The sequence below is a fragment of the Myotis yumanensis genome, unplaced genomic scaffold (genome assembly GCF_028538775.1).
Source record: "Myotis yumanensis isolate MYYU_CA2020_CCGP unplaced genomic scaffold, mMyoYum1.0.hap1 SCAF_7, whole genome shotgun sequence".
NCBI lineage: Eukaryota > Metazoa > Chordata > Mammalia > Chiroptera > Vespertilionidae > Myotis > Myotis yumanensis.
In genome coordinates, this window is record NW_027223758.1 from 21,485,835 (window position 1) to 21,512,448 (window position 26,614).

The 26,614-nt window shown below is 35.2% G+C and overlaps 1 protein-coding gene across 3 annotated transcripts in view; it reads right to left on the bottom strand.

Moving 5' to 3' along the window:
- MACROD2 (mono-ADP ribosylhydrolase 2) overlaps positions 1-26,614 on the bottom strand; it is a 1,930,060-nt gene that overhangs the window by 1,497,289 nt on the left and 406,157 nt on the right. For all 3 annotated transcript variants that reach the window (XM_070421435.1, XM_070421436.1, XM_070421434.1), the window contains exon 4: positions 3,134-3,163. In XM_070421435.1, the coding sequence (XP_070277536.1) occupies positions 3,134-3,163 (30 nt within the window). The remainder of the gene's footprint in view (positions 1-3,133; positions 3,164-26,614) is intronic.

Below are 26,614 nucleotides of genomic sequence, written 5' to 3' on the forward strand. Positions count from 1 at the left end.
CTGAGCTCCTGGAAAGAGTGGTCTTTGACCTACAGATGAAAATTTATACCACTGTAGTGATTATCTCGCTTTAAAATCAGAGCTAAGAGGACTAATTGTGACCACTTTTAAAAATCTCCTTTTAGGAGAACTCTCTTCTTGGTTATAGCACTCGGATATAGTGTAAGAAGGCTAAAAATATTCAAAAACAACAACAACAAAATGCTAAGATTTTATGAGAAATACATTTTTGTACACACTAATTTTGTCTAAATTTCAAGCACTACTTGTACAGTTTTAGAGAAAGCCCTCCTGAAGACCTGAGAAAATAGTACTTAATGTACCATTATTATTTTTATGTGGTATCAAATTGTTTAGTCAATCAAAAAAGTAGTCCTTTCAGAGACTTTTAAAGGGATATTAATTCAAGTCAATAAAAAGAATCCTTGATTAAATCTAACAGTAGTACATCAATTTAATTGCTCCTTATTGGTTGATTATTAGGTTTTACTTTATAATATCACTGACAGGATTAAAAATATTTGTCATAGAATAAGAAGGCCAAAAAAATCAGTATAAGAAGACTAAAAATATACTTAAATTTAATTTTTAAATACAGCCTTCCAAAAATCAGACATACTTTAGAGCAATCTTAACATCTCTGGAAGTGCATAAATGAATTTAAACCTGTCATGACCTACTTTAATGGAAGAAATTGCAGCCACCTTAAATATTTGTAATTTACCTTTATAATCATGCTAACTTGCTAATTTTAGACTTTAGAAATTAGAAAGTATGGCAATAATTACATTTAGCAAAATCAATCATACATTTATGCCCCATAGAACAGTAAACAGAAAACTGAGTTTGCCTATTCCTGAATGTCTTGCCACTGCTAAAAATTCATATTATATTTCTTCATACAGGTTAGAGGAACTATAAGGAAATACAGGCCCAGTCACTAGAATTAATTCTATAAACACCAACTATGTACACATATATTAAAACAAAGCAGGTTGACAAGACTTCCTGAACAATTCCCTGCCTTCCCACTATAGCAGGGATTACTAGTTACCTACCAAAACCTCCACTCTGCCCTACCTCCTTAGAAAACAGAATTCTCTCTCTCCCTCTCTTTCTCTCTCTAACAAACACATTGCTTTTTTGAACAAAACTGCATGTATCCATTAATAAACATTTAATCAAGTTCAAGGACAATGTGAGACTTTAGGGAAACCTGCTTTGAAAACCTGACTCATCTTTTGGGAGCCACCTTTTTTATTTTTTGGCCTTCTTACTCCTCCTAACCGCCAAATGTATGATAGCTAGAGCTTCCCTGGTCATCAGGGACCCTGACTTCACTGCACTAGGAAGGAGAAACAGAAAAGTAATAGCGTGGTTATATTATGAGATTACCACAACCTTTCTAGTATACATCTATGCTACCTTCACATGAGATAGAAATATACTTCTATCTCCTATAAGCAACTATTATTTTGTATTTTTCTACTATGTGCAAATAAAGTCATTTTAACTAATATAATCAAACAGTCAAGCTAGGTTATAAAAATAGCCAAGAACAATAAATTAACCAGTTAACTGTCACGTGTCCAAAACGGAAACCATCCTTGTGTCTATAGAGGCTTATGATGTACAAAGGATTAATTATCTAGCTAATGTGTCTGTTGTTTAACTTGATGAATTTGTTTATAGAGACTCAATTTTAACTTTCCTTTATTCTATTTAGTCAAATTTGTTGAAATAATAATATATATTGCAAGAAAATCAGTACTAATGTAAATTTATTTTAATAATGTTTACCTAACATATTATAAGAAACCCAGAGATAAAAATTTACGGGGAATCCAACTAATAAGAAAAGATTACCCTCTAATTCCCAAGCATACAAAATAAATTAAAATGAGAAATTCTGTAGATTTCCATTTTCTAAAATAATTTATGGAAGAAGAAAAGAAATATTCTGCTATAGAATATTCACTGACCAGATAATATGAAGAACATTTTGCAGTTTAAACTGTTTTCTGTTGTTTCTATTTCCAAGATTCTGTTTTTGAAAATCTATTAATTCTCATATATAAATGATACTTAAAAATTTAATTGCTAAATAGAATTGTACTGAAACCTCCTGATAAAAGACAGGCAATTTTTTAGAAGCCTAACGCTCTGTACAATTATTTTCTTCTACCATATACATGAAAAGAGAGAGCAAGAGGGAAAGGGAAAAAGAATGAGAGAGAAAACAAACCTACCTATGTCTATCTGGGTCTTAAATAAAAAGGACCCTCATTTTGGCTCATTGGATAGAGCGTCAGCTGGTGGACTGAAGGGTCCCGGGCTTGATTCCAGTCAAGGGCACATGCCTGGGTTGTGGGCTCGATCCCCAGTAGGGGGCGTGCATGAGGCAGCCTATCAATGATTCTTTCTCATCATTGATGTTTCTATCTCTCTCTCCCTCTCCCTTCCTCTCTGAAATCAATAAAAACCTATTTTTAAAAAATGGGCCCTCTCCTACTATATTATATAGGCTGGGCTAGGAGAGCTTTCATCTTTCAAGAAATAAATAAATCTAGAAATATTTTTATTTTCTAGAAATAAAAATAATAAACAGGCATAAGATCGTAGTATCAAAAATAAATTTTCAGTACAGAAATCTCTTTCTTCCTAATCTCCTTTAGATCTCTTTCTCCTTTAAATAGGCTAAAAGAAAAAGAAAAGTGCCAATACTAATTTCTTTTTTAGTATTCACATCAATAACTGGCTGATATATTAAGCTCTCAGGCTACAGAGTCATAATTTTTATAGTCATTATGATGAAAAAAGTCCCAAAAGCCACAGCTCCCCAAATGTATTCAATGTGACTCTGTCATCTGCTATATGTGTGTTCATCCCAATAGCTTATAGCTGTTACAGCTTATGCCAAAAGTATAAATACAATGTTTGACAAGAAGAAAAACACTATTCCACATATTTTGAAGTCAGATATTTCCATTTTAAATTATTTTCTAGAAAATTATCATTTTTGTGGTTGATGATTATAGCTAAATTAATTTTCTTTAAAGTATCACAGAACTTACATAACATCTGTGGTTGGTATAGAAATAAAAATATATTTTAAGTGATGTTCAGGACTTACCACCTCCTCCTCCAAGGAGACTGGCATTTGCTGTTTAAACGAAAACAAAACAGAAGAAAGACATTAAATAATATATAAAAATATAATAGGCCAGATGGTTTAATAAAAAGTTAATAATGATCATATCTCTTATAAATACACACACTTTTGTATAAAGACTGCCTTTATAACTACTTCATAATGGTATGAAAATTGAAATGCTTTGCTATTTTTATCTCTTTTTTCTCTTCAAATAACTGTTTTTATAATGTAGTTCCTTCTAATAAAATGAAGCACATAATGTGATCCTTTTATTTTTCATTCTTTATCTAAATTAATCTTCTGGGTTCTCTATTTTATCAAGTAGAAAAAGAACAATGTTACTTAGACAATTTCAATGATTTCAAAGAACAATGTAACAGGAAAGAATAATAATTTTAATTAAATTAAACACAATCAAATAAAGCTATCTCAAGACACTTCATAGTAAAACTCTTAAATAATAACAGATTTGTTACTTTTATCATTAACTTTTTATTGGAAGGAAAGAAATAAATTTTAAGCATTTTTGTAAAGTAATGCTGTGACATATCTTACCCAGTTATCCATTATTCTAGCACACATATTTAGAGAAGCAAAATATAAGACAATTCCATTTAGAATTCTTTCAAGAGGTCAAATTTTCAGGAAGTTCCATGGCAGGTTTCTGTTGAAGTATTAAGCAACCTTATGCCTATGTTTATCTAGTCATTATAATAGCCAGAAAACAGAAGTTATACATTTCACTGACCTTTAGTCCATAAAGTTTTATGTATCATAGGCATTATCTCATGCCATTAAAAAAGAAAGAAAGAAAGAAAAGAAATCGCGTAGCTATATAAAGAAAGTATATGGCAACCAGGCTCCCTGTCTGTGTGGAGAATTCTGAGCTACCAAAAGATTAAAGAAAGCATTTAGAAAGAGGTGTAGGGGGTCTTTAACTTGAATTTAGTGTGTTGTCCTTAGGACCATGTATTGCCACAATTAAGAGAAGCAAATATCAGAGTATTAATGATTCCAGAAATAAAAAAATGGATCCTTTTAAGAGCAAATGCACATACACTTATTTCCATGAGGTTAAATATGTGATGGCTTGTTAGCTATTGCAACACTAAAGAGAATATCATGAGAAAATGCCTGGAGAGCAAATGCCTTTGAAGATTTTCTCAATATTCAGTATAAGCACATCAAATCAAGTACAGGGTCATCTAATTGTTGCTCTTGCTTTACTCTCAGTGCTGTTGTCACAAACATGGACTAGCAGTACCATTATTAGCATAAAGAAAACTCACTTCTGATGTCATAAATTCTTCTGCCACCCTATCACCTCGGGTCTCCAAACCTCTGCACACACAGTGAGAAAGCGAGTAGTATTTATAGAGATGGCAGCCAGCACTTAATGTCCTACCCCAAATTAAACTTTGTAACTGTTAAACTAGTAACTTGTTGAAGGGACACTAGGAAAGATGTGAATTCTATTTTGGTCTCACAGCCTTGAGTACATGGGGAAATTTCATGATCAACCTATGTCTCTTGGCTAATTTAAACATTTTCTAAAATCTTAGCTACAGGCTTTTATAAAACTGCATGGCATTTCACACTCCTGCTCATTTTTTTCTTTTCCTATTTGACTGAGAACTGCTTCCCTATCTATAGGTTTTTCCAGATCCCTGAAACTCCATCTGTTATCCTCCAAGTTTCACATTTTCATTCATAAAAAAAAAAGGTATTTCCAACAGCAAACAATAACAGTAATGAATAGTAGCTTTTCACTCAAATGATCATGCCCAGAAGCACAATAACACAATGTAGCTTACTTGCACCCCATGTTTTGCTCAATAAAGGTGGAGGCTGCCTGTTTTGAGAGCATAGCGGAAGGCCCATCTGTTTAATCAGGCACTTGTCCAATAGATGTGGGTGGATGAGTGGGAGTAGGTGTAGGAACTAAAATCCCAGCCTGGACAACCATCAAGTCAATTTGTGTCAGATGTGTGCTCATGTTTAGATGAGCCTATCTGGTCACATTTTAACATCAACACAGAAATATTTTATAAAAGTGTGGCATTCTACTTAATTTCAAGTACATTGTCATTCATGTAATAGAATCTTAGCCTAAGATGCTTAAATATATTTAAAGCAATTCTAATAACTGAAATCAGGATAAAAAATTTTCTGAAGAATCCATCAAGTTTAAGTCTATTTTATCAATTTCTGTTCTCTAAAAAAAAATATTTAATGTTTACTTTATTAGCAAAAACATCAAGGTAATTGTCTTCAATAAAAGTGACATAAAAGTAGGCATATAAAAAAGTGAACCTTTATTAAGATTTCTAAAATTACTTTACCTTCACAAAGCATGCTATACACAATATAACTGATCCTCAACACTTATTGGCCTGGTGAATTAATTATTTCTTCTTCTTACAAAAGTTAAAATGACTCTGTCTAAAAATAATCATTTAATTTCTACTTAGTTATCTCCAATAAATTGTGGTATATCCCAATTAGATAGGAAGCCCTAAAAGTAAGCTGGCCTGCATCTGATGAACTCTCAACACATATCCTATATAATAAAAGGCTAATATGCAAATCAACCAAATGGCGGAATGACCCGTCGCTACGATGCACACTGATCACCAGGGGGCAGATGCTCAACGCAGGAGTTGCCCCCTGGTGGTCAGTGTGCTCCCACAGGGGGAGCACCACTCAGCCAGAAGCCGGGCTCATCGCTGGTGAGCGCAGCAGTGGTGGAAGGAGCCTCTCTCGCCTCTGCAGCAGCACTAAGGATGCCCAACTGACAGCTTAGGGGAATGGGCCTAAGCCATTAGTTGGACATTGCCTGAGGGCTCTCAGACTGTGAGAGGGCACAGGCTGGGCTGAGGGACCCCCCCTGAGTGCATGAATTTCATGCACTGGGCCTCTAGTTCTCTAATAATGAGATAATTCATAGGTTGAGTTCAATTTCTTTATTGACATATAAGAGGTACTTGTTTACTAAAATGTATAAAAAGAGCTAACTGTGGCCCTTTTTCTTCCCATAAAATTAAAGGCTATTTAAGAAACTCATAGTTTATTTGATTAAGAAAGTATGAAATATACTTATATCTCTAAGTCCCTTGCTAGAGAAAATTTTGGATATGCCTCAAGTTATCCCTAGAGTTTCACAGAAAAGGAAAAGGAAAAAGGAAACAGAAAACTTGAAGTTTATGAGCATGATGCCACTGCCTCTGAAATAAGATACTAAATGATCTTCTTTTTGCATGTTTACTAACAACACTACCTGCATTCATATTTTCCTAAATAAAATGCCCCTTCCATTACTAGAGTAGGTGGAGGAAAAAATCATGCTACATTGCTTGTCTAAAAGACTGACTCAATGAGGAATTAAATGAGCCTTTATAAGTTAGTGACTGTGTATTGCACTTTTTGCTCCTCCCAAATAGCAATTCAAATGAGATAAACAGTTTCACTGTCTATAAAACAAAGACAAAACTGAACATAAAATGGGAGAAAAGGTTACCTAAATCTGATTTCAAAATGGTAAGTATAGAGAATTTATTTACAATACCCTAAGCAAGTGGTTAATTTTTAAAGTTTATAAGAAATTGTTTTTTCCATATGAACTGTTTTGAAATTTTTAATTAAAATTTTCAAATTTCCATGTGTTAATATTCATTTTAAAATTATAAAAAAACTGAATGCAATGTAGAAATCCTGTTCTTGAAATTATTAGCCTAAATAAAAAGTGATCTTGGTGATGCCAATAGTGTCATTATTTTATGTTGGTCTCAAAGTACAAATAGACTATTAGATTACCTTCTTCCTAAAACAAAATCTCTTAAATGACTTCTCTGTGTGGGGGTGAATGCATCTTTTTACGGATATAACTATAATAAAATTGTGGATCAAATCATGAAAAATAAAATTACTATACTATAAGTAATCTATTCCCGGAAGTTCCTAGATAAAATATATGACATAACATTATGAGAAAAGCAAAACAAAACTATAATTTTTCATACAACAATGACAGCCCTTTACCTCCTATGATCTCAGAACCCTTTTTAGTCTGTATAGGGTAATGAAAAAGGTACTGAACAAAGAGTCAGGTAATCTCGGCTTTACTTCTGCCTCAGTCACTAAATAGGTAGATGATGTAGGCAAGTCAAAGTCAACCATCTTATCTTCTTTCGTCAGGAAAATCAGAATCTATCAGGGGTAGCAAACAGGTTTCAAAAAAATTCTAAATCATTAATTCGAAGAGACTATTCCTCTGATTTGAGAAATATTCTGATGCTAAACCTATGCTCAGAGAACGATGATCAATTAATTATGCTGGTCACAGGCAGTGGGCAACAGGGAGAATACAAATGGCAGCACACATGCCATGTATTAGGGATCACTGGATCAGATGTCTTCTCTTGCAATTGATTGACCTTGACACAATGAAATTCTATTCAGTAATCTTAAAAAACAAACCTGCTAACCCAGCGGTTCTCAACCTTCTGGCCCTTTAAATACAGTTCCTCATGTTGTGACCCAACCATAAAATTATTTTCGTTGCTACTTCATAACTATAACGTTGCTACTGTTATGAATTGTAATGTAAATATCTGATATGCAGGATGGTCTTAGGCGACCCCTGTGAAAGGGTCGTTCGACCGCCAAAGGGGTCGCGACCCACAGGTTGAGAACCACTGTGCCAGCATTGTACTTCATGTACCTAATAATGCCTGCCCTTTATGAGTCTAAAGTTATCCAGTCTGTGAAAAAATGTCAGGTAACTTGGCCTGATAAGTGTTTGGAACTATTTTTTTTTCCACTTACCCAGTGATTTCTGTTATCTCTACAGTAATTATTTGTTTTCCTACTCCATTTCTACCCCCACCCAATGCTGTCTGGCAAACAAGCAGCAGCCTGGGAAACTAGTCTTTAAACATTGATTAAAACTATTTGTGCAGGGTTTTGTTTGCTTTTCGTCATTATAAAATAAATTATAATTGCTTTCACCCGAACAGGTTCCTGACCAGCTAGTTGAGTTTGTTTATGCTGCTTTCTTATTATAATAGAGGGCATGGGATGTCAGAATGATTGTGGGCAAAAAATTCCCCTGGAGCTCCAGTGAAAACACCATGTCATTCACATGCCATCTATCGTAAAAGATAAAAAAAAAAAAAGCCGAAATATCACCCTTTAGAATGGCACACGTTATTTTCTCTACACTTTGAAACTCAAAGTAGGAAGTGCTAAAAAAATCTGTTAAAATGAAAACCCCAAGCACGTGCATAACTAGAGAACCATTTTGTACAGGGAGCAACCATCTCAGCTGGCAGCTGTGGAAATAGAGTCTACACAGACAAATACAACCATGGACTTGGTCACAGTTTGTGCTTTACTAGATTCACACCTTCTGAACAAAATTAACAGAATGCATGAGCTTTGGGGCAGAGCTATAATTTCCTGCTTTGAAGCTGACAGAGAAAATGAAGAATAAGCTTAACCATCTCACTCGTAGAAACCAGGCATAAACACATGATCGATACTTTACATTTTGTACTTTCTGCAGAATTCAAAGGAACTGTTGATTATTTGAGAGTCTGTGTGGTTTGTGTAAGCTGTTACCCACTAGGAAGCCAAAAATAGAATACACCGAGCCCTACTGTTGATAAATAGGTGAAAAGGCATCAGAAATTGTGAAACTTACTTGGCAGTATTAGCAAATAGAACAAGAACAAAACAGGGTTGAAGTATGAGGGAGGAGCTAGAGCTGCCCTGCTTTGTCAATCTGGCTTTACCGGCTAGAATCCTTGGTGCTCAGTGGCTTCTAGGAATACTGCAACATGGGAGGAAAAACACTTATTTTTGTCCAACTCCTTCTTTTTACAAAGGTGTTAGATAACTTGTCTATGATAAGACCCAGGAGAAGAACCCACCAGAAAATATTCAAATTGCAGAATCACATACAAAAATGGTAACAGAATACACATGCATGGAGGTCACCTGATCTAATTTTTAAAGGGTGAACCAAAGCACTGGAAGTTCCAAGCTCCATAATGCAACGCGATGAGTGAAGCATGTGGAGAATCAGCACAGCTTCTGTGTACCAAGCAGCCTTCCTCACACTGTGCTCTGAATCAGCTGTAATTGTGATGATAACACTGGCTCCATTACAAACGGGATTACTTAAGTAACCCAATCTGGAGCTTTTTAAAGATTGAACAAGCGTGTCTACGTAGGGAAAAAATGAGTTCAAATGTATATTAGCTTTGTGGTTGTAATGATACAAGACACTTGAACAGCAGTTTTAATGTACTTTGGACAAGAAAGGTTTTGAATACAAACCAATTCCCCATTTGAAAAATGGAAGATGTGCTTATGGGAGGGAATATGATACACTTTAGCCTGATGAAAACATAAGCCTGAACATGCACCCTCATTTACACACTTCTTGGGGAAACTAATTTATTTCAATAAAACCAGACAGTACCTTTGAAAAAAACACACAAACCTGTTTTGTATAATGTTCTTAGTTCATCTTTCTTATAATATTATAGAATCTCTATTTCTCTCCAATAATGAAACACCAAGTGAGCTTTTTAAAAAGGTTTATTTTAGACTAGAGGCCCGGTGAACAAAATTCGTGCACTGGGGGGAGGGGGGGATGTCCTTCAGCCCAGTCTGCACCCTCTCCTATCTGGGACCCCTCAGGAGATGTCCGACTGCCAGCTTCTGTTTACTACTCAAGATTACTCTCTATACCTCCCCCTGTTCTCTTCCCAAAATGATCTCTATAGATGACATCAATGGGTCCTCTTACCCCCTGGCTCAGCTTGGGTTCAGTCAATGGGGAGCCCTGGCAGGACTTGGTGGGAGACTGAGAATTAGTTCAAGGATTTTATTTCCCTGGTTCACTCCCTGTAAACTGGCAGTCGGACATCCCTCTCACAATCCGGGACTGCTGGCTCCCAACCACTTCTGCCTGCCAGCCTGATCACCCCCTAACCACTCCCCGCCAGCCTGATTGATGCCTAACTGCTCCCCTGCTGGCCCGATCGCCCCCAACTGCAGGCCTGGTTGCCCCCAACTGCCCTCCTCTGCAGGCCTGGTCACCCCTAACTGCCCTCCCCTGCAGGCCTGGTTGCCCCTAACTGCCCTCCCCTGCTGGCCTGGTCACCCCCAACTGCCCTCCCCTGCTGGCCTGATCACCCACAACTGCCCTCCCCTGCTGGCCATCTTGTGGCGGCCATCTTGTGACCACATGGGGGTGGCCATCTTGTGCGAGGGCGTGATGGTCAATTTGCATATTATCTCTTTATTATATAGGATTGCACTTTAAAACAAATAAGACAAAAGAGCAATTCTCAGTCATAGCAAATAGATGAGAAGACTGAGGCAAAGAACCTCAAAGATAAAGGATGGGGGTTAAAGGAAGTGCATGCCTGTTACCCTGAGAACACTTATTAAACTGTGAAATCCATGGAGGCAGAGGCCATGTTTGTTGGTTCAACAGTACCATGCACAGGTATAGACAGAGAGGAATCACTGAATGGAAAGGAGGGAAATGAGAGAGATGGGAAAAGGAATGTCATATTTCTGGGACAGGTAAAAGAGCTATAATAATACAGTTACTTCTTCACAATTTTATAGCCAAGTGAGGCTGTGCCAGGAGGGAGCCAAACAGATCTAGGTCAAATTCCACACTCTATCATCTTCCTTGAGAAATCTCTTGAATTCTCTGTTTCTTTTTTTAAAAAATTCTCACCTGACGATATTTTTCCATTGATTTTTAGAGAGAGTGGAAGGGATATATAGAGAGAAACATTGATGTTAGAGGGTCACATTTATTGTGTCTGATCCTAGATCAGGGCCGGGGATCAAGCCTGCAACTGAGGACATGCCCTGCTAGGGCAGTTCTCTGTTTCTTTATTGGTAATTTGGTAATGTAATGGTCATGGTATAGGTTTGCTGAGAGGAAAAAGGGTGATAACCTATATGAATGCACTTCATGGTGCCTGGCACATGCTGAGGCTCAGTGATTGGCAGCTCCCTATGCAGGACCTTGATTAGAGTGCTACTTCTGGCACTGAAGCTAGAATTGAAAACCACCACTAATACAAGCATTCAGAACAATCAGTTTTTGGGGCCAGGGCCATGCTCATCTTAGAGAACTACAGTCCTCTGCTCTCACTCTAAGATACCCTGTGCTATACCCTCATCAGAGTTTTGGAAAGAAACCAGAACTTACGCACAAAAGAGAGTTAGAAACAAGGCCATGTTCAATTTCTTTAAAATTCTGGGTTTAGGTCAAGTAAAACAATAATTCTATAAGCCCATAAAGAAAATAGATGTCAATATTTTGCATACTATAACAGTTTTCCTCCCTTCTGGGTTATTTTGATTATTTAGTTTCAAAAGTATGCTGGATATTTTATGTGAGACAGCTTCTGTTTACTACTCAAGATTACTCTCTACACCTCCCCCTGTTCTCTTCCCAAAATGATCTCTATAGATGACATCAATGGGTCCTCTTACCCCCTGGCTCTGCTTGGGTTCAGTCAATGAGGAGCCCTGGCAGGACTTGGTGGGAGACTGAGAATTAGTTCAAGGATTTTATTTCCCTGGTTCACTCCCTGTAAGCTTACCTTGAACTGATTCTGTCCTTGAATAAAGGTCACTGCTCTAATCAAGGCTATATATATATATATATATATATATATATATATATGCCTAAGTGACCATTCAACCAGTAGCTATGATGCACACTGACCGCCAGGGGGCAGATGCTCAACGTATAGGCATGGAAATATGAAACAGACTGATAAATCTCAGAGGGAAGGGGTGGGGGAAGGGTGGGAAGAGATTAGCCAAAGATCTTATATGCATACTAGAGGCCAGGTGCAAGGATTCATGCACCGGTGGTGTCCCTTGGCCTGGCCTGCAGGGATCAGGCTAAAACCAGCCCAGTGCATAAATTCATGCACCAGTGCAGTCCCTTGACCTGGCCTGTGGGTATTGGGTCAAAACCAGAAGTCTGACATCCTCCAAGGGGTCCCAGATTGCAAGAGGGTGCAGACCAGGCAAAGGGATCCCACTGGTGCACGAATCCATGCACCGGGCATCTAGTTTAGTTCATAAAATAACTTGCTCTCCTTTTGGGTTCTGATATTTCTCCCTCCACTGATTTCTGTGAGCTTAGACTGGTAACAATTATGCTATTGGTAGCCTCTGGTTCCTGAACAATCCCTTGAAGTTCTCCAATACCATACCTGAATCCAACACCTTTACTTACTCCCTTAACAAATAAGCCATCCTTGAAGCATCCTGATTTGGTTGTGCCAAAGTTCCTGACAGGATCTTGATTGAACACATGTGGTTTATACAGGCTGATTACAACTGGTGGCTAGCCTAAATCTTACATCCTTTCCCAGGCTCTCTCTTATTTCAGTTATGAGGATAGCTCCTGTCCTCATGTTCTCATTTGAGAAATAATCAATATAGAAGACTAATATTTTCCTTACTAATTAAATATACATATATATATATATATATATATATATATATATATATATACACACACACACACACACAAACACACACTAGAGGCCCAGTGCACGAAATTTGTGCAGGGGGGTGTGCGCCCCTCAGCCTGATCTGCACCCTTTCTAATCTGGGAGCCCTCAGGGGATGTCCTACTGATGGTTTAGGCCCACTCCCCGTGGTTCTCTGCTCTCTGCAGGGCCTGCCTGCTCCATACCACAGCAACTTCCAAGTAGGCTGTTCTGTGTGCTGCCTGGGGGATGCACTTGCCTGCTCCTGGGTTGCTGTGACAACAGCCAAGCAGGCCATGTTGGGAGCTGCCTGCAGGCCACGCTTGCCTGCTCCCAGGTTGCCGTGGCAATAGCCAAGCAGGCCATACTGGGAGCTGCCTCCTCCCTGCTGTCAGTCTCCCCAGAGGGGATGAGGTTAATTTGCATACTCACTCCTGATTGGCTGGTGGGCATCATGAAGTGGCGGTCAATTTGCATATTTCTCTTTTATTAGTGTGGGTACTAAAGGCCTGGTGCACGAAATTCATGCACCCAGATGGGGGTCCCTTAGCCCTGGCCTGTGCCCTCTCGCAGTCCTGGAGCCCCATGATCAATCGCCCCACAGAGGGAGGCCCCACCCATCTGCTGCAGCACTGCCAGCCAGGTAGCTTGGGCCTCCCTCTGCAGGGTGATCATGGGGCAATGGTGGGGACCTCTGATCAATCGCATTTCACCCATCTTGGCTGGCCTGGCACCAGTTGGTGTGTGGTTGTCAGGACGGTCATTCCGCTGTTGATTTGCATATTACGCTTTTATTATTATAGATAAATACATAAACACAAAATATAAAATCACATGTATTAATTTGAACATGTGAATCCAGTCTTTGACTAAGCAAATCCAACTTATCTTGTTATTCTTTTCCATACTTTTCTTCATGTTCATATACTACACATAATATATAACCCAAAGTATTTATGGGTAAAAGAGTATATGCATTTTAAAATTTGAGAATTTAGTAAAAATTTTAAAATTTGTAAAATAGATATTTGTATATTAAAATAAGTCAAATAGCAAAAGTTTAATGTTAATAACTATAGGCTGAAAACCACACAAAGCCTCTGTTTCACTTAATGTCTGCCAATAAACAATCTGCATCAATATCTTGACATGTAGATGAGGTTCATTGACTGCTTCTGATTTAAATGTAAATTACATCAGTGAAAAGTTCACATTTAAACCTTAAAAATATTCAATCTGAATTTCTATTGACTTTAAATACATAAATTTCAAAATGGTCTATTTTTAATGTAAAAATTATAAAGCCATCTCAACTGACGGTAAGCTTCTTTAACCGCTTTCTCTTCCTGTTTACTAGATACAAACTGTGACAGGTCTTAAACTTCAAAGCAATCCAATAACTTGGCTAGAAAAGATTAGAGAATGAAAGTTGAAACTGTTTTCTAATTACATTATTTGCAAATTTAAAGTATACTTCAGAATTTTAAAGATAAATAGGTTCAGAAGATATTAACTTATTAGAAAGATACATAATGGAAATTTATCAAAAACCCAAAGAGATGTAAGAATGCTTTAGCTCAATATAGATTTCAAGGCCAAGTACAAGTATTTATTTTTTAACCTACTATAGCATATGAAGACTTTCTCTAATAGTGTCAATTTCACTTATGTCAAATTAAAGAATATTCAATTCAACATGTTTCCATTTTTCCTTTTTTCCAATTTGAACACATTGTTTCAAAGCAACGTTCTTCTTCCAGTTCCTTAACATCTTGGTATACAACTAAAGTGTACTGGGTCACAGAAGAGCTGACCTGGCTTTCTATTCATCCTAACATAACACTTCGATCATCAAGCAGTTCTGATCTAACTACTGCACCAATATGGTCTTGTGGCATGGCCAACTTATGAAAAATTTAAAAATGAGCTCTTATATGATTCATTTCTACCAGAAAGTCATACTCTGAGTCACCAAGCCAGTAGACAAGCTGACACATACTTTAGTAAGCTTACCATGGTAGAAATATGCCCATTATCACAACCAAATAAAGACAAATACAAATAGACCATGATGACAATTTTCTGAACATCTATTATTTATGAAGCAATCTTTGAGTTGACCTGTATACTATCATCCTCCAAGAAAGTAAAGTGGGAATTTTACTTACCATATAACCAATGAGGAACCTAAGGCTATACTGATATTAAGTTACTTGTCCCAAAGTTATATGCTGGAAGGCATACATTCAACCCAAAGCTTGAGCCCTTTTACCCATTATCTTACCAACTGTCTTATAGTACCAGCTTCTAAGGAATTATTCCATTTCTCCCAAATTATTTCAAATTAGAATGATATCCAATACTCATACTAAACAATGTATTCAAATAACACTAATGTCAAAGATAGTGTTACTATTGTTTTAATCTAGCTAGTGACCAGAATGGACAGCATACATCATACAACTTAAAATTATAAAATTTTAAAAACTTTAGTTATACTTTCCCCATGTTATTTACTAACTCCTTTGAAATATTACAATTATTAATCTGATAACATTAAAATTGACATTCAAAAAGATGAAAATTCTCAGTATGATTTTAGGCAACCGGAATAATTATATATACATATATATATATATATATATATATATATATATATAGCTATCAATAAAGGGATATACTACTTAACTCACAAGGCTTTTGACTTGAACTAAGTTAAATTTACCAAAACAAGTAGAGTACATTAAAGTTTAGCTTTTACCAAGTAAATGGAAACTGCCTAATTGAAGATTTTATATGCTTATAGTGAAATACACAAAATAAAAATAAATATATGCTCTCATTTTCCTACATTTTTTTCATTAGCACTCTTCATCTTTAAATTTAGGATTATCAAACAAAGAATATTTTTGATAACTTGAGGTAACAAATCAAACCATAATAATTTTTCTCCTTTCTAAATTACAGAAGCCTAATAATTCTATTTCAAATTTTGGTTGCCTTCTATTAATGTTCAATGAAATTGTACATTGTTCAAGAATAAAATAGATATATTATTATGTTTATGTAAATCACATGCATCAAAAATCCACCTCTGAAACATGGAAAATATAACTTAATAAACATCAAGTTATATCATTCATGAACAAAAAATGTTTGCTGTATACCAGAGACAAATTATAATGTGCATCCTCTGAATATAAAAAATACCAATTACTTCTTTTATTACAGTTCCATCTGGCCAGCTGTGGATTCTATAATAGAGATTAGTTTTATTCTGGTGCATTGAAAAACACTGATACTAATCTCAGACAAAAATATTACTGTCAGTAAGAAGCTGATTACTGACTACAGAGGCTTTTAACAAATTATTATTATTTAACAAATTCAAGGCTAACTAAATGATACCAAAAATAGTAGCATTTCCAATATCACTGAAATATCCATGGAAGTTACATTCCAAGAACCACCTTGGCTGCATAAAACCTGGGATAGTACAAAACCCTATATGTGTGTTTTTCCTATGCAAACATACCTATGATAAAATTGATCAACTAGGCACAGTAAGATACTAACAATAATAACTAGTAATTAAATAGAACAATGACAGCAATATACTTTGATAAAAGTTATTTGAATGTGTCTCTTTCTCTTTCTCAAAATATCTTATTGTACTGTACTCACCTTTGCACTTAAAGCAGGCACTTTATGGCTTCTCTTGGGCATATCCAAATTGCCAGCACCACTAGTCTAGCGCTTTGGGGTCATTATTAAGTAAAATAAGGGTGATTCGAACACAAGCACTGTGATACCTTGAGGTGGACTTGATAACCAAGATGGCTACTACGTGGCTATCAGGTGGGGAATATCTAGAGCACAAAAGTGCTGGACAAAGGCATAATCCACATCTTGGGCAGGACAGAGCAGGAAGGAGTGAGATTTAATCACCCTACTCAGATCGGTGCCCAGTTCAAAACTCATGAATTGTTTGTTTCTGAAATTTTCCATATACTATTTTTGGACCAAGCCGCAGTCAATTGCTAAGGATTCTGCCACTGACTGGATGGACAGACATAGCCAGCTATATCTGATTTAATATGTTAATGAGGAACAAAAGCATAGTGGATTAACTAAATAGAGAGGGAAAGACAATCTAATATGGTTTAATCCTCTCATCCTTTTTTAGTAATGCTATTTTGCATTAATACTTTATTAATACTTTCTTCTACCAGCAATCCATACCTGACTTATATTTCACAGAATCACAATAAAACCAAGCAACAGCTGAAAAAGCAGATAATTGAAGAGAAAATCTAATGAATGCAAGTTCTTCTACAATCTAAAAACTGATTAGTTGCTCAGGAATCAAGGCATAATATTGGGGAAATACCTTGTATTTAGTGTTAAAAATTTTTAAATGGTAATATGTTTTCTTTCCATTTCTAGACTTTTATTCTAATAAACATAGCCTTCATATTTGCTTTTATTAACTAAAATGTATTTCTGGTAATTTTTTAAAATAAGAGAATAAACTCCAAAAGGATATATGACATATATATTCAGCAGTTGGTTCAAATTAGCTATTCTAAAGTAGTTACTGTTACTCATGACTTTTAAAATATCGAATTACATAATAACATAGCTATGCTTTAATTTAAATTGATCTTCCAACTCCAAACTTCTTACGGAGGTTCTGTAAGGCCCCAATGTACCTCTCCAGCCTCAGCATCCCACCTTCCTAGATAGATCCTCAGACCTTCCAGACCCAGACCACACACACACACACACACACACACACACACACACACACCTGAGTCTCCTGCCAGGCAGTTAACCCACCACAACCACCAAATACCAGGTCCCTTCATCAATTCATGACTTGGTATAAGCAGTCTTTCTGCCTTCATTCTCTGTGCAAACTTCTATTTTTCATTTAAGATCCACTTCAAATGTCATTTCCTTTGTGACACATTTTCTGACTCCCTCATGCACAATTAGATGAAGGCCCATGGCATGAAAAGCTTTTCTATATAGCATTTCTCCCATAAAATTGAAATTAAGTGTTCTTCTGGGTCCTACTCCATTAGCTTGTGACCTCCCCAAGGGCAAGGATTAGGATTTACTCATCTTTTTTTCCTATCGCTCCATCAATGAAAATGGTTAGCATCCAGTGTAGGATTGTGAGGATTAAAATAGAAATTTAACTAAAGCACTTAGTGGCACATACAAAGTATTCAACATATATTAGAAGTTGTTTTTTAAGTATAAAAAAATTATGCCTATTTTGTAGTAAGCATTCTATAAATGTTTACTGAATGAATAAAACAGGAAGGAACAAATGATGGTTTCTAAAATGCATTTCAAACAGACCTAAGTAAAACAAACAAAAAATATTAATGTGATCATCTTTATCACTACAAAATTAAATACTCCTTACAAAGATTGAACAGAATGCTATTTTAAACAGCAATCAGTTGCTACATTATTACATACAAATAAAAATAAAAAAATTAAAATAAATGTATAAAGAACTTAATTGAACAGAAACTTAAGATTTTTTGAAATTCTCCTAAGTGTTAAGATTTTCTGAGTTGGTACTTAACAAAATGCTTTTAAGAATTAAGTGTAGGCCAATAGTTGCTTGTCTTGCAAACTCTAATCATTTGAACATCATAGCAAACAAAAATAAAATAACACTGATTTGTTTTTAAATTTTATTTCCTGATTTTTTCCCTGAGAAAAAGAATTTATTATTTTTAAAACATTGGTGTCCATTTTGTACATATACCAAGATTACTCTAAGTTAATCATTTTAGAAGAGGTGTTTCATGTTTTTCCCCTAATAATGTTCCACATAATGATTTCAGCAGGTATTCTTGAGGTCAGTTAGTGATACCATCATTTCTGCTTATTTTAATGTTAATGTACTTGAATTTACAAAGTAATAAAAAAGAAATTTAGATGATCAGCATGAACTTTTATTTTGCACTTGGAATACTGTACCACAAGTCGTGGAAACAGAGCCATCACCTAATAGAAGCAGCAAAGATATTACCTGGAGAGCTCATTCCCAATGTGAATAGTGCCGGAGCAGCCCTCTAACAAAGGTGAAGACCATTAAATATCACTTATAAGCCACATGCAAGTATTTAACAAAAAAGCTCAGAGTGCTCTCATTCAGTATGTCAAAATCCATCAGCTATATTAAATAATTCCTTACGATTTTGAACTTAATTTTATAATTTTCATAAACAAAATATCTCTAAACTAAAAAACTGCAAATTGGTAAAATTACTAGTATGTGTCAATTTAATTTTAAAGGGAAAAATTTTAAAGCCAAGCAACTAACTTCTGAACAAAAATTATATTTAATAGATAGACAATACACACAACACATATATAAATCTGGTTGTGTCATAAAATTTATTTACATATAATTTATACATAAATACATTACAGATATGTTAATCTACTTAGATTTTTAACAAATATGTGTATTTTCTTCAGAAGTCCGTTCTTTTATTTATGTATATATATATACATATGCAAACATATCCTATCTAAGAAAAGGGTAATATGCAAATTAACCATCACTCTGTCACAAAGATGGCAGTGCCCAGTCCTCTCAGCACCGCCAGAGTCCCCCAGCCCCAGCGTGGTGGCCGCTGAGAGCAGGTAGCATGAGCAGCCTGGTGGAAGGCTTGCTTCATTGCCGGGGCACAGAACGCTTGCATAAGAAGAGAAGGAACTGGTGAGCTGAGCAGAGTTGAGTGGCCCCCGACTCCCGGGCAAGGTCAAGCCCGGGCGGCCAGAGGGTGGAGGGGGTGGAGGATAGTGTGACAGGAGGAGCTGATGGTGGAGGCACAGGGGTGAAAGCTGGCCGAGAAAGAGGAAGGAAGCCCTTCGTCGCAGTTCCTGAGAAAAGGAAGGGAAGTTGTTTGCATTTCCCAGCCATGGATGGGACTCTGACCAGGCCGGGGCGTGGAATGCTTGCATCGTCCCAGCGATGAGGCAGTGTTCCACGCTCGGCCGCGGATGGGCCTATGGGCTGCTGCAGAGAGCCCCTGGGCAGCGGGCATGGAGCAGCCAGGCCCCGCAGAGAGCTACTGGCACATGGATTTGTGTGCAGGGCTACTAGTACATATATATATATATATATATATATATATGCATATACATATGCATATATATATATATACATATATATACACACACACATACATATGTATATGTATCAGAATTCTCAGTCCTATGATCTAATTATTTGCCTTCTTTCAAAGGATACAATTTTTCAAAATCCCTTTTATTGTAAGGTCAATTAATCTAAATTATCTGCTTGAGCTCCTAAACAATCAAATGAATATACAGAACAAGCCTTAATTTCAGAAATTCTAAAGGAAATTAAAACTTTTATTAAAATACAGCCCTTACAAATGTCCTATCCAACATGATATCAGAGCTCTTAAATTGATATCTTCTTCTTTTGATAATAAAGCAATAGTTATTAAAATAGGTTCTGAGGAATAAATTAAAGATACATCTAAATATATTTAAAATCTTCTAAATAGTCTTAAAAGTATAATATTAGTAACATTTCTTGACATTATTAATCTGGATTAATTAATTTGGATTATTTGTAAAGTATGTAAAGTGGCCTAAGATTCAAAAATTCTTAAGAAAATAATATATAAGCAATACCTAAAATTTACCTCTGGTTTTCTTACATGCGGTTTTCTTAAATTAACTCAAAATAGGGCTTAAACTCAAAAAAATCTAAATAAATAAGCTAAAAATATGGCCATTCTTCCCTCAGATAAATATTAAAATCACAATAATATTTAAAATAATAATTAAAGTAATACATACATTTCATTTATTTGCTTATGCATTCATCATAAGTAAAGTAAGGGCTTGTTCTTATTTGTAGTGAAGTCATGTCTAATTTACAAAGCTTATACTAAAAGAATAAATGAAAGGATGAATGGACGAATGAAGAATTGGGGACTCTAATGAATGCTTTGGATGAATCTAGTACTAAAAACCACTCCTATACAGTTTTGTCTGGGCTACAGCTAACTTTGGGGTAGATCCTGACCCAGAGTTAGAATACATGAAAGTCCTACCTCTGTGCCTTACTAGCTGTGTGACCCCAGCATATTACCTACTAGTAACTTCTTTGAGTCTCAATATCTTCTCTTATGAAATTAGTATAACACCTACCCTATGTATCTCAGAGGGTAACTCATTTGTACGCATGGTGACTATAAAATTTTCTCAACTTTTCTGTACATGAGAACCTTTTCATAATAAAATATTGGGGAAAAGGTAAAAAGAAAGTTTTCCAAATGTTGAAAATTAAAAGCATACTATCTGATTGGTTTCAGAGGAATAAAAACAATTAACATAGACCCACTACCCACATATCTATAGAAGATATTTGAAAAACTTAACTTTTTATTTAGAAGATTTTTAAGTCTGCTATTACTCTTGAATGACATACATCATTTCTAACAAGATTACATAATGATGAAAGCATTTTTCAAGTAGCTATTATCAGAATGCTCTCTCCATTGGTTCTCCCTTTGAAATCCACTTACTTTTTTTACTCATTCCTACAACATTGACTTTACTGTACTTGGGACAGCGAAATATATTGCTGTGTGTGTGTTGTTGTTTTGTGTTTTGTTTTTTTTTTCAAAATACCTGCTTTCTGACAACCACTGATTGTCACAGAAAAGGTCAACCAAGTTGAAACCCTGGCTTTCATGTAAATCTATGTAACCCACCTTAAACAAAAACATTTTTTTGGCATTTTGTCACCAAAAAAACCCTACATACCTCAATGTAATTGAAAATATTTTCTTGATCATTCTTCATCTCATGAAAGATTATTCTAAGAATCCAACTATTTGAAAAGTTTTATTGTATAAAAGTAACCACATTGGTACCATCCTTTGCATATAAATCATAACATGTTGCAATGATTGGAAAGTAAATAAATGAAAGAAGAGCTTCTGTGAACCCCTTTGGATTGTGGAAATCCCACTCTTCATTTAGGATCCATCTGCAATTAACTCTGCAAATATTATTAAACTTTTATTTATCCCAGACTTTTTAAATGATATAACTTAGAATAGTAGCTCCATTTTTATTCATTTCTTTTTAATGAGATGTTTTTTACACCTTGCTATGAACCTCACTGATGGATCACCATTTTCCAAATTGTACCTCAACAGAGGTATCTTAGACTATCTCCTTGGTGCATAGGAAAGTTACTTGCTGGATCTCCTTGTTGAATACATTTTGATTCCACCCAAGAGAATGCTGGGAATTATAATAAACGTTATTGCTCTTTGTGGTGTTTTTCTTTGGGGGAGGGGGTAGTAAGTATGTGCATATGTGTGAACACACACACACACAACTAGGATGTAAAGCATAAATGGATATAGAAGTTCACTGACAGAGACAGAAGTTCTCTATCTAAATAGCAGAGTTAAAAAGGAAAAGCAATATTTCTTTGCTATGTCCTAGCAAGTTCATAGATATTCAAGTTTAAATTTAAAAATTTCCAAATATTTATAGTAGGTCTTCACTGCACCAGTCACAAGGATGAAAAACAATGGTAAACTCACACGGATCAGACAAAATTCAATCTGCTATATGAAAGTTCCCCAAAACTGTAGAGCCCACTATGCTAATGAAGTTAAAGTCATTGTAGTTTAGGATCAAAACTAACAAACAAAACCCAGAAAATAGTTCACTGAATAACTCGTTTACTTACATTTCAATCCTCTCATAACTTCAAACCATTCACAAACACTATCCTGAATTAGAAGTAGGAAGAAAAAGGTTCCTGAAATCTCCACTCTCTGATGCTATAATGATACATTTGACAAACCCGTTATAACAATCTTACCTGACTTACAGTATTAAATAACTCCATTATCTAAAGATGAGGCCATAGAAAACTGAGAGCAGCAAACTAAAGAGTTAAGGTAGAGGCTTATTAGTCAGACAAGCATAATATTTGCAAAATAAGGCTAACAGAAACAAAAAAACTAAAAACCATGAAACTAAAAAACCACATGAGAGTATGGAGCACTAATGGAAGCTCACAAATGATGACACTGAGTCATAAAGAGAATGTACATTATCTCTGTATTATTTCTTTAAGAAGGTATGGAAGTGGATAATACATTTTAAAAAGACAGCCACTCATGGAAAGACTTCCATGTTAACATTTTAAAATGTTTCCCTTCAATTTGTAGCCCAGATTTTATGAGCTAATGAATAAAAGCCTAGATATCTCTAACTGTAAACAGAATTCTAAATTTTGTTATATTTGGTTAAGAGGGCTGCTTCCCAAAATCTTTCAATAATTCTTCAAAATTAGCTGGAGATACTTCTTTAGGCTTATGTGTCTTTAATCATGAATGATGAGCTCCTTTTGAAGTATCTGAACTGCTTTTAGTAAGATTTGCAATCATTCTGAACAAATTACAAAGCAGCCCAGAAGAAATAATGTGCTATGCTGTATTAATGCATTCCTAACTTCAGTAGATTAAGCGAAGATGATTATAAAAGTGAAATGTGTAACCTTATTCACTTCTTGCATCTATTATTGAAAAATTAAGAATTAAATGAAAATTCTTTCAATGTTCATGAAAGGCTTTCTATTTGAAGGCTGTTTTTTTAAAGCTAAATTTTATAAAATACCTACTAATAACAAAGAAATCCTTATTAATATGCTATTACCTGACAGATAACATATCTGAACCATAACTTTGATTATGACCTTAGGGAAACAAGAGAATTCTTTCATTCACATTTCTAACACAGTCATTGAAAATTGGTGCCATTGTTGCTCAGCTAAACTCCATGGTAACTGATTGTGTAAGCCAGTTTTTTTCAAAGACTGAGACATATGGTGATTTCAGATGGTACATGGAGACCATTTTTTTTTTATTTCAATAGATTTATATTTAGAATTAGGTGCTAAAAAGAAGTATAGCTAAAAATATATATTTACCTAGAACATGAAGCTCATGAGTTCATGGATATTATTAATTTAAAAGAAGTTAACTTCAAAAATGCAAATCAACTTAAAGTTATTTTAAAGTAAAATATTACATCAATATTTATTTTAAATAATATTAAATAAGTTGTACAGAGTGTGTATAGGTAACAAACCATGATGTCAATTCTAAATAAGTAAAGTTAAGAACACAGGATGCAGTGTCTGCACTTTGAAAGTAGACATGCCCTCCTGTGTGGCATTTAATTTACAGTTGTTTTCAACACATTTTTTGGATTAAAATATTATCTATTGTTCTTGTCTTTCCAACTAATCTATAAGCTCAGTTACCATTGGTTCAAGTTGAGTGTTTTGCATAGATACAGACTTCATGCATTGATTTAGAGTTGCTTGTGAGAAACCAATCAGAAAGAATATATACACTGCTATGTTCATAGCAGTGTTATTTATAATAGCTAAGATCTGGAAACAGCCCAAGTGCCCATCAGTAGATGAGTGGATAAAAAATATGTTGTACATTTACACAATGGAATACTATATGGCTATAAAAAAAAGGAGCTTTTACCCATTGCAACAACATGGATGAACCTAGAAATTACTATGCCAAGTGAAATAAGCCAGTTAGAGAAAGACAAGTATCACATGATCTCACTTATATGTGAACAAAATTAATTGATGACCAAAATGGGTCTAGAGCAGGGGTGGGCAAACTTTTTGACTCAAGGGCCACAATGGGTTCTTAAACTAGACCGGAGGGCCGGAACAAAAGCATGGATGGAGTGTTTGTGTGAACTAATATAAATTCAAAGTAAACATCATTACATAAAAGGGTACGGTCTTTTTTTTTTAAAGTTTTATTCATTTCAAACTGGCCGGATCCGGCCCACGGGCCGTAGTTTGCCCACGGCTGGTCTAGAGGCATGGATGCATGGAACAGAATGACAGATCTCAGAGGGGAGAGGAGTACAGGGGACAGGAAGTGATTAACCAAAGAACATATATGCATAACCCATGAACACAGACAACAGTGTTGGGAAGGCCTAGGGTAGGGTGGGACTGGGTGGAGAAGGCAAATAGGAGGGAGGTGGGAAATGGGAAACATCTGTAATATCATCAACAATAAATAAAATAAAGCTCCGCAGCATGGCTCAGTAGTTGAGCATTGACCTATGAATCAGGAGGTCACAGTTTGATTCCCAGTGAGGGCACATGCCTGGGTTGCGGGCTCAATCCCCAATGTGGGGCATGCGGGAGGCAGACAATCAAGGATTCTCTCTCATTATTCATGCTTCTATCTCTCTCTCTCTCCCTCTCCCTTCCTCTCTGAAATCAATAAAAATATATTTAAAAAAAAATAATATAAAAATAAAATAAAATAAAATAGAGTTGCCTATGAGAGGCTTACAGATGTTGATAGCATTTCTTTCTTTGGCCAAAGTCAGCTTGTCTGATATTTCACTTCAGTAAATTTCTGGATCTACTACCATGAGTTAGGTTTTAATATATAAATTAAGAACTGAAGTGAGTTCTTAAAAGTTTGGGCCTTTTCTCTCTAAAATGCTGTTACATCTATGAAAATATAATTAGAGTAAATGAGGCTTTTAATTTAGTAGATATTTAATTTTAGCCATGTTATAACAAAAAGTATTGTATCTATTACAAAATATTTGAATAACTTAGAGGTTAATTATTAACACATTATATTGCCTGGATACATGTTGAAGGTGTGCAGAGCAGGCATATTCATATGTGTATAATATGCCATTAGCAGGTACCAATAGGAGATGCACAACAAAAGATCAAGTGATGGCACAGTGTCAGAGAAAGAGTGTAGAGAGTGAGAATAGAGACCACAAAACTCCTAAACCAAGTAGCTGAGTGGCAGAAGCAAATCACTTGACTTCTTTGAGCCTCAGCTTCCTCAGTGAAGAGATTGTTTATATAAGAAAAGTTTCCTTTAATGATTAAAGATGTCAGAGTAGAAAGAGAAAAAAGAGCCTGGTTCTAGAATATTACTGAGAACTAACCTACTGCCATCACAATTTTCTATGTATGTCTGCTTATGCAAACAAGAACACGAACAACAACAAAAAAATCTATCTTATGTAAGTTACTGTTAATCAAGGTATCTGTTACTTCGAGGTGTAAACATGTCTCACTGAGAAAATAGCAGTGAAAAAAATCACAAAGAAAAGAATCTATACATCTGACTACATAAAAATGGAAAGCTTCTGAATGTAAAGGAAAGAAACTAATACACTTGCAATTAATATGATAAAGAATTAATATATTTACAATGGAAACTTTGTATATAAATATAAAATAATTGAGAAACTAACATTTTAAGAGACAAAGAATATAAACAGAAAATTTATAATTAGGGATAGAGTGTTTTTTTAAACATATGTCAATTATTCACCCTTGTTAGAAGTCTAATAACTGCAAATTAAAATAAGAAGACAGCATTTCTTGTCCAGCAGATTACCAAAAACAATGGTTTTAATTAGAGTAACTATGGATGAGCATGGTTTGATTAAATAAGCATTATTGTACATTGCTAATAAGAATGTGAATTTTTAATGGCACTTTTGGAAGGCAATTTACTAATATGCATTAAAATATTAAAAACATAACAATGGGGGTTTGGTTGCATAAATTAAGGCATGAAAGTCCTTTTTAAATAGCATATGAACATTAAAATTATATTTATGAATTATATATATTAAAATTACCAATCATACCTAGCTAAATTAAAAAAATAGAATATAAAATTATGGACATATTACCTATGAATATATTTTTTAGATTATATAAAACAATAGAAGAAAATGTTAGGCAGTAGATCTGTTTCTAAAATATCTATTTAGAATGAGGAACACA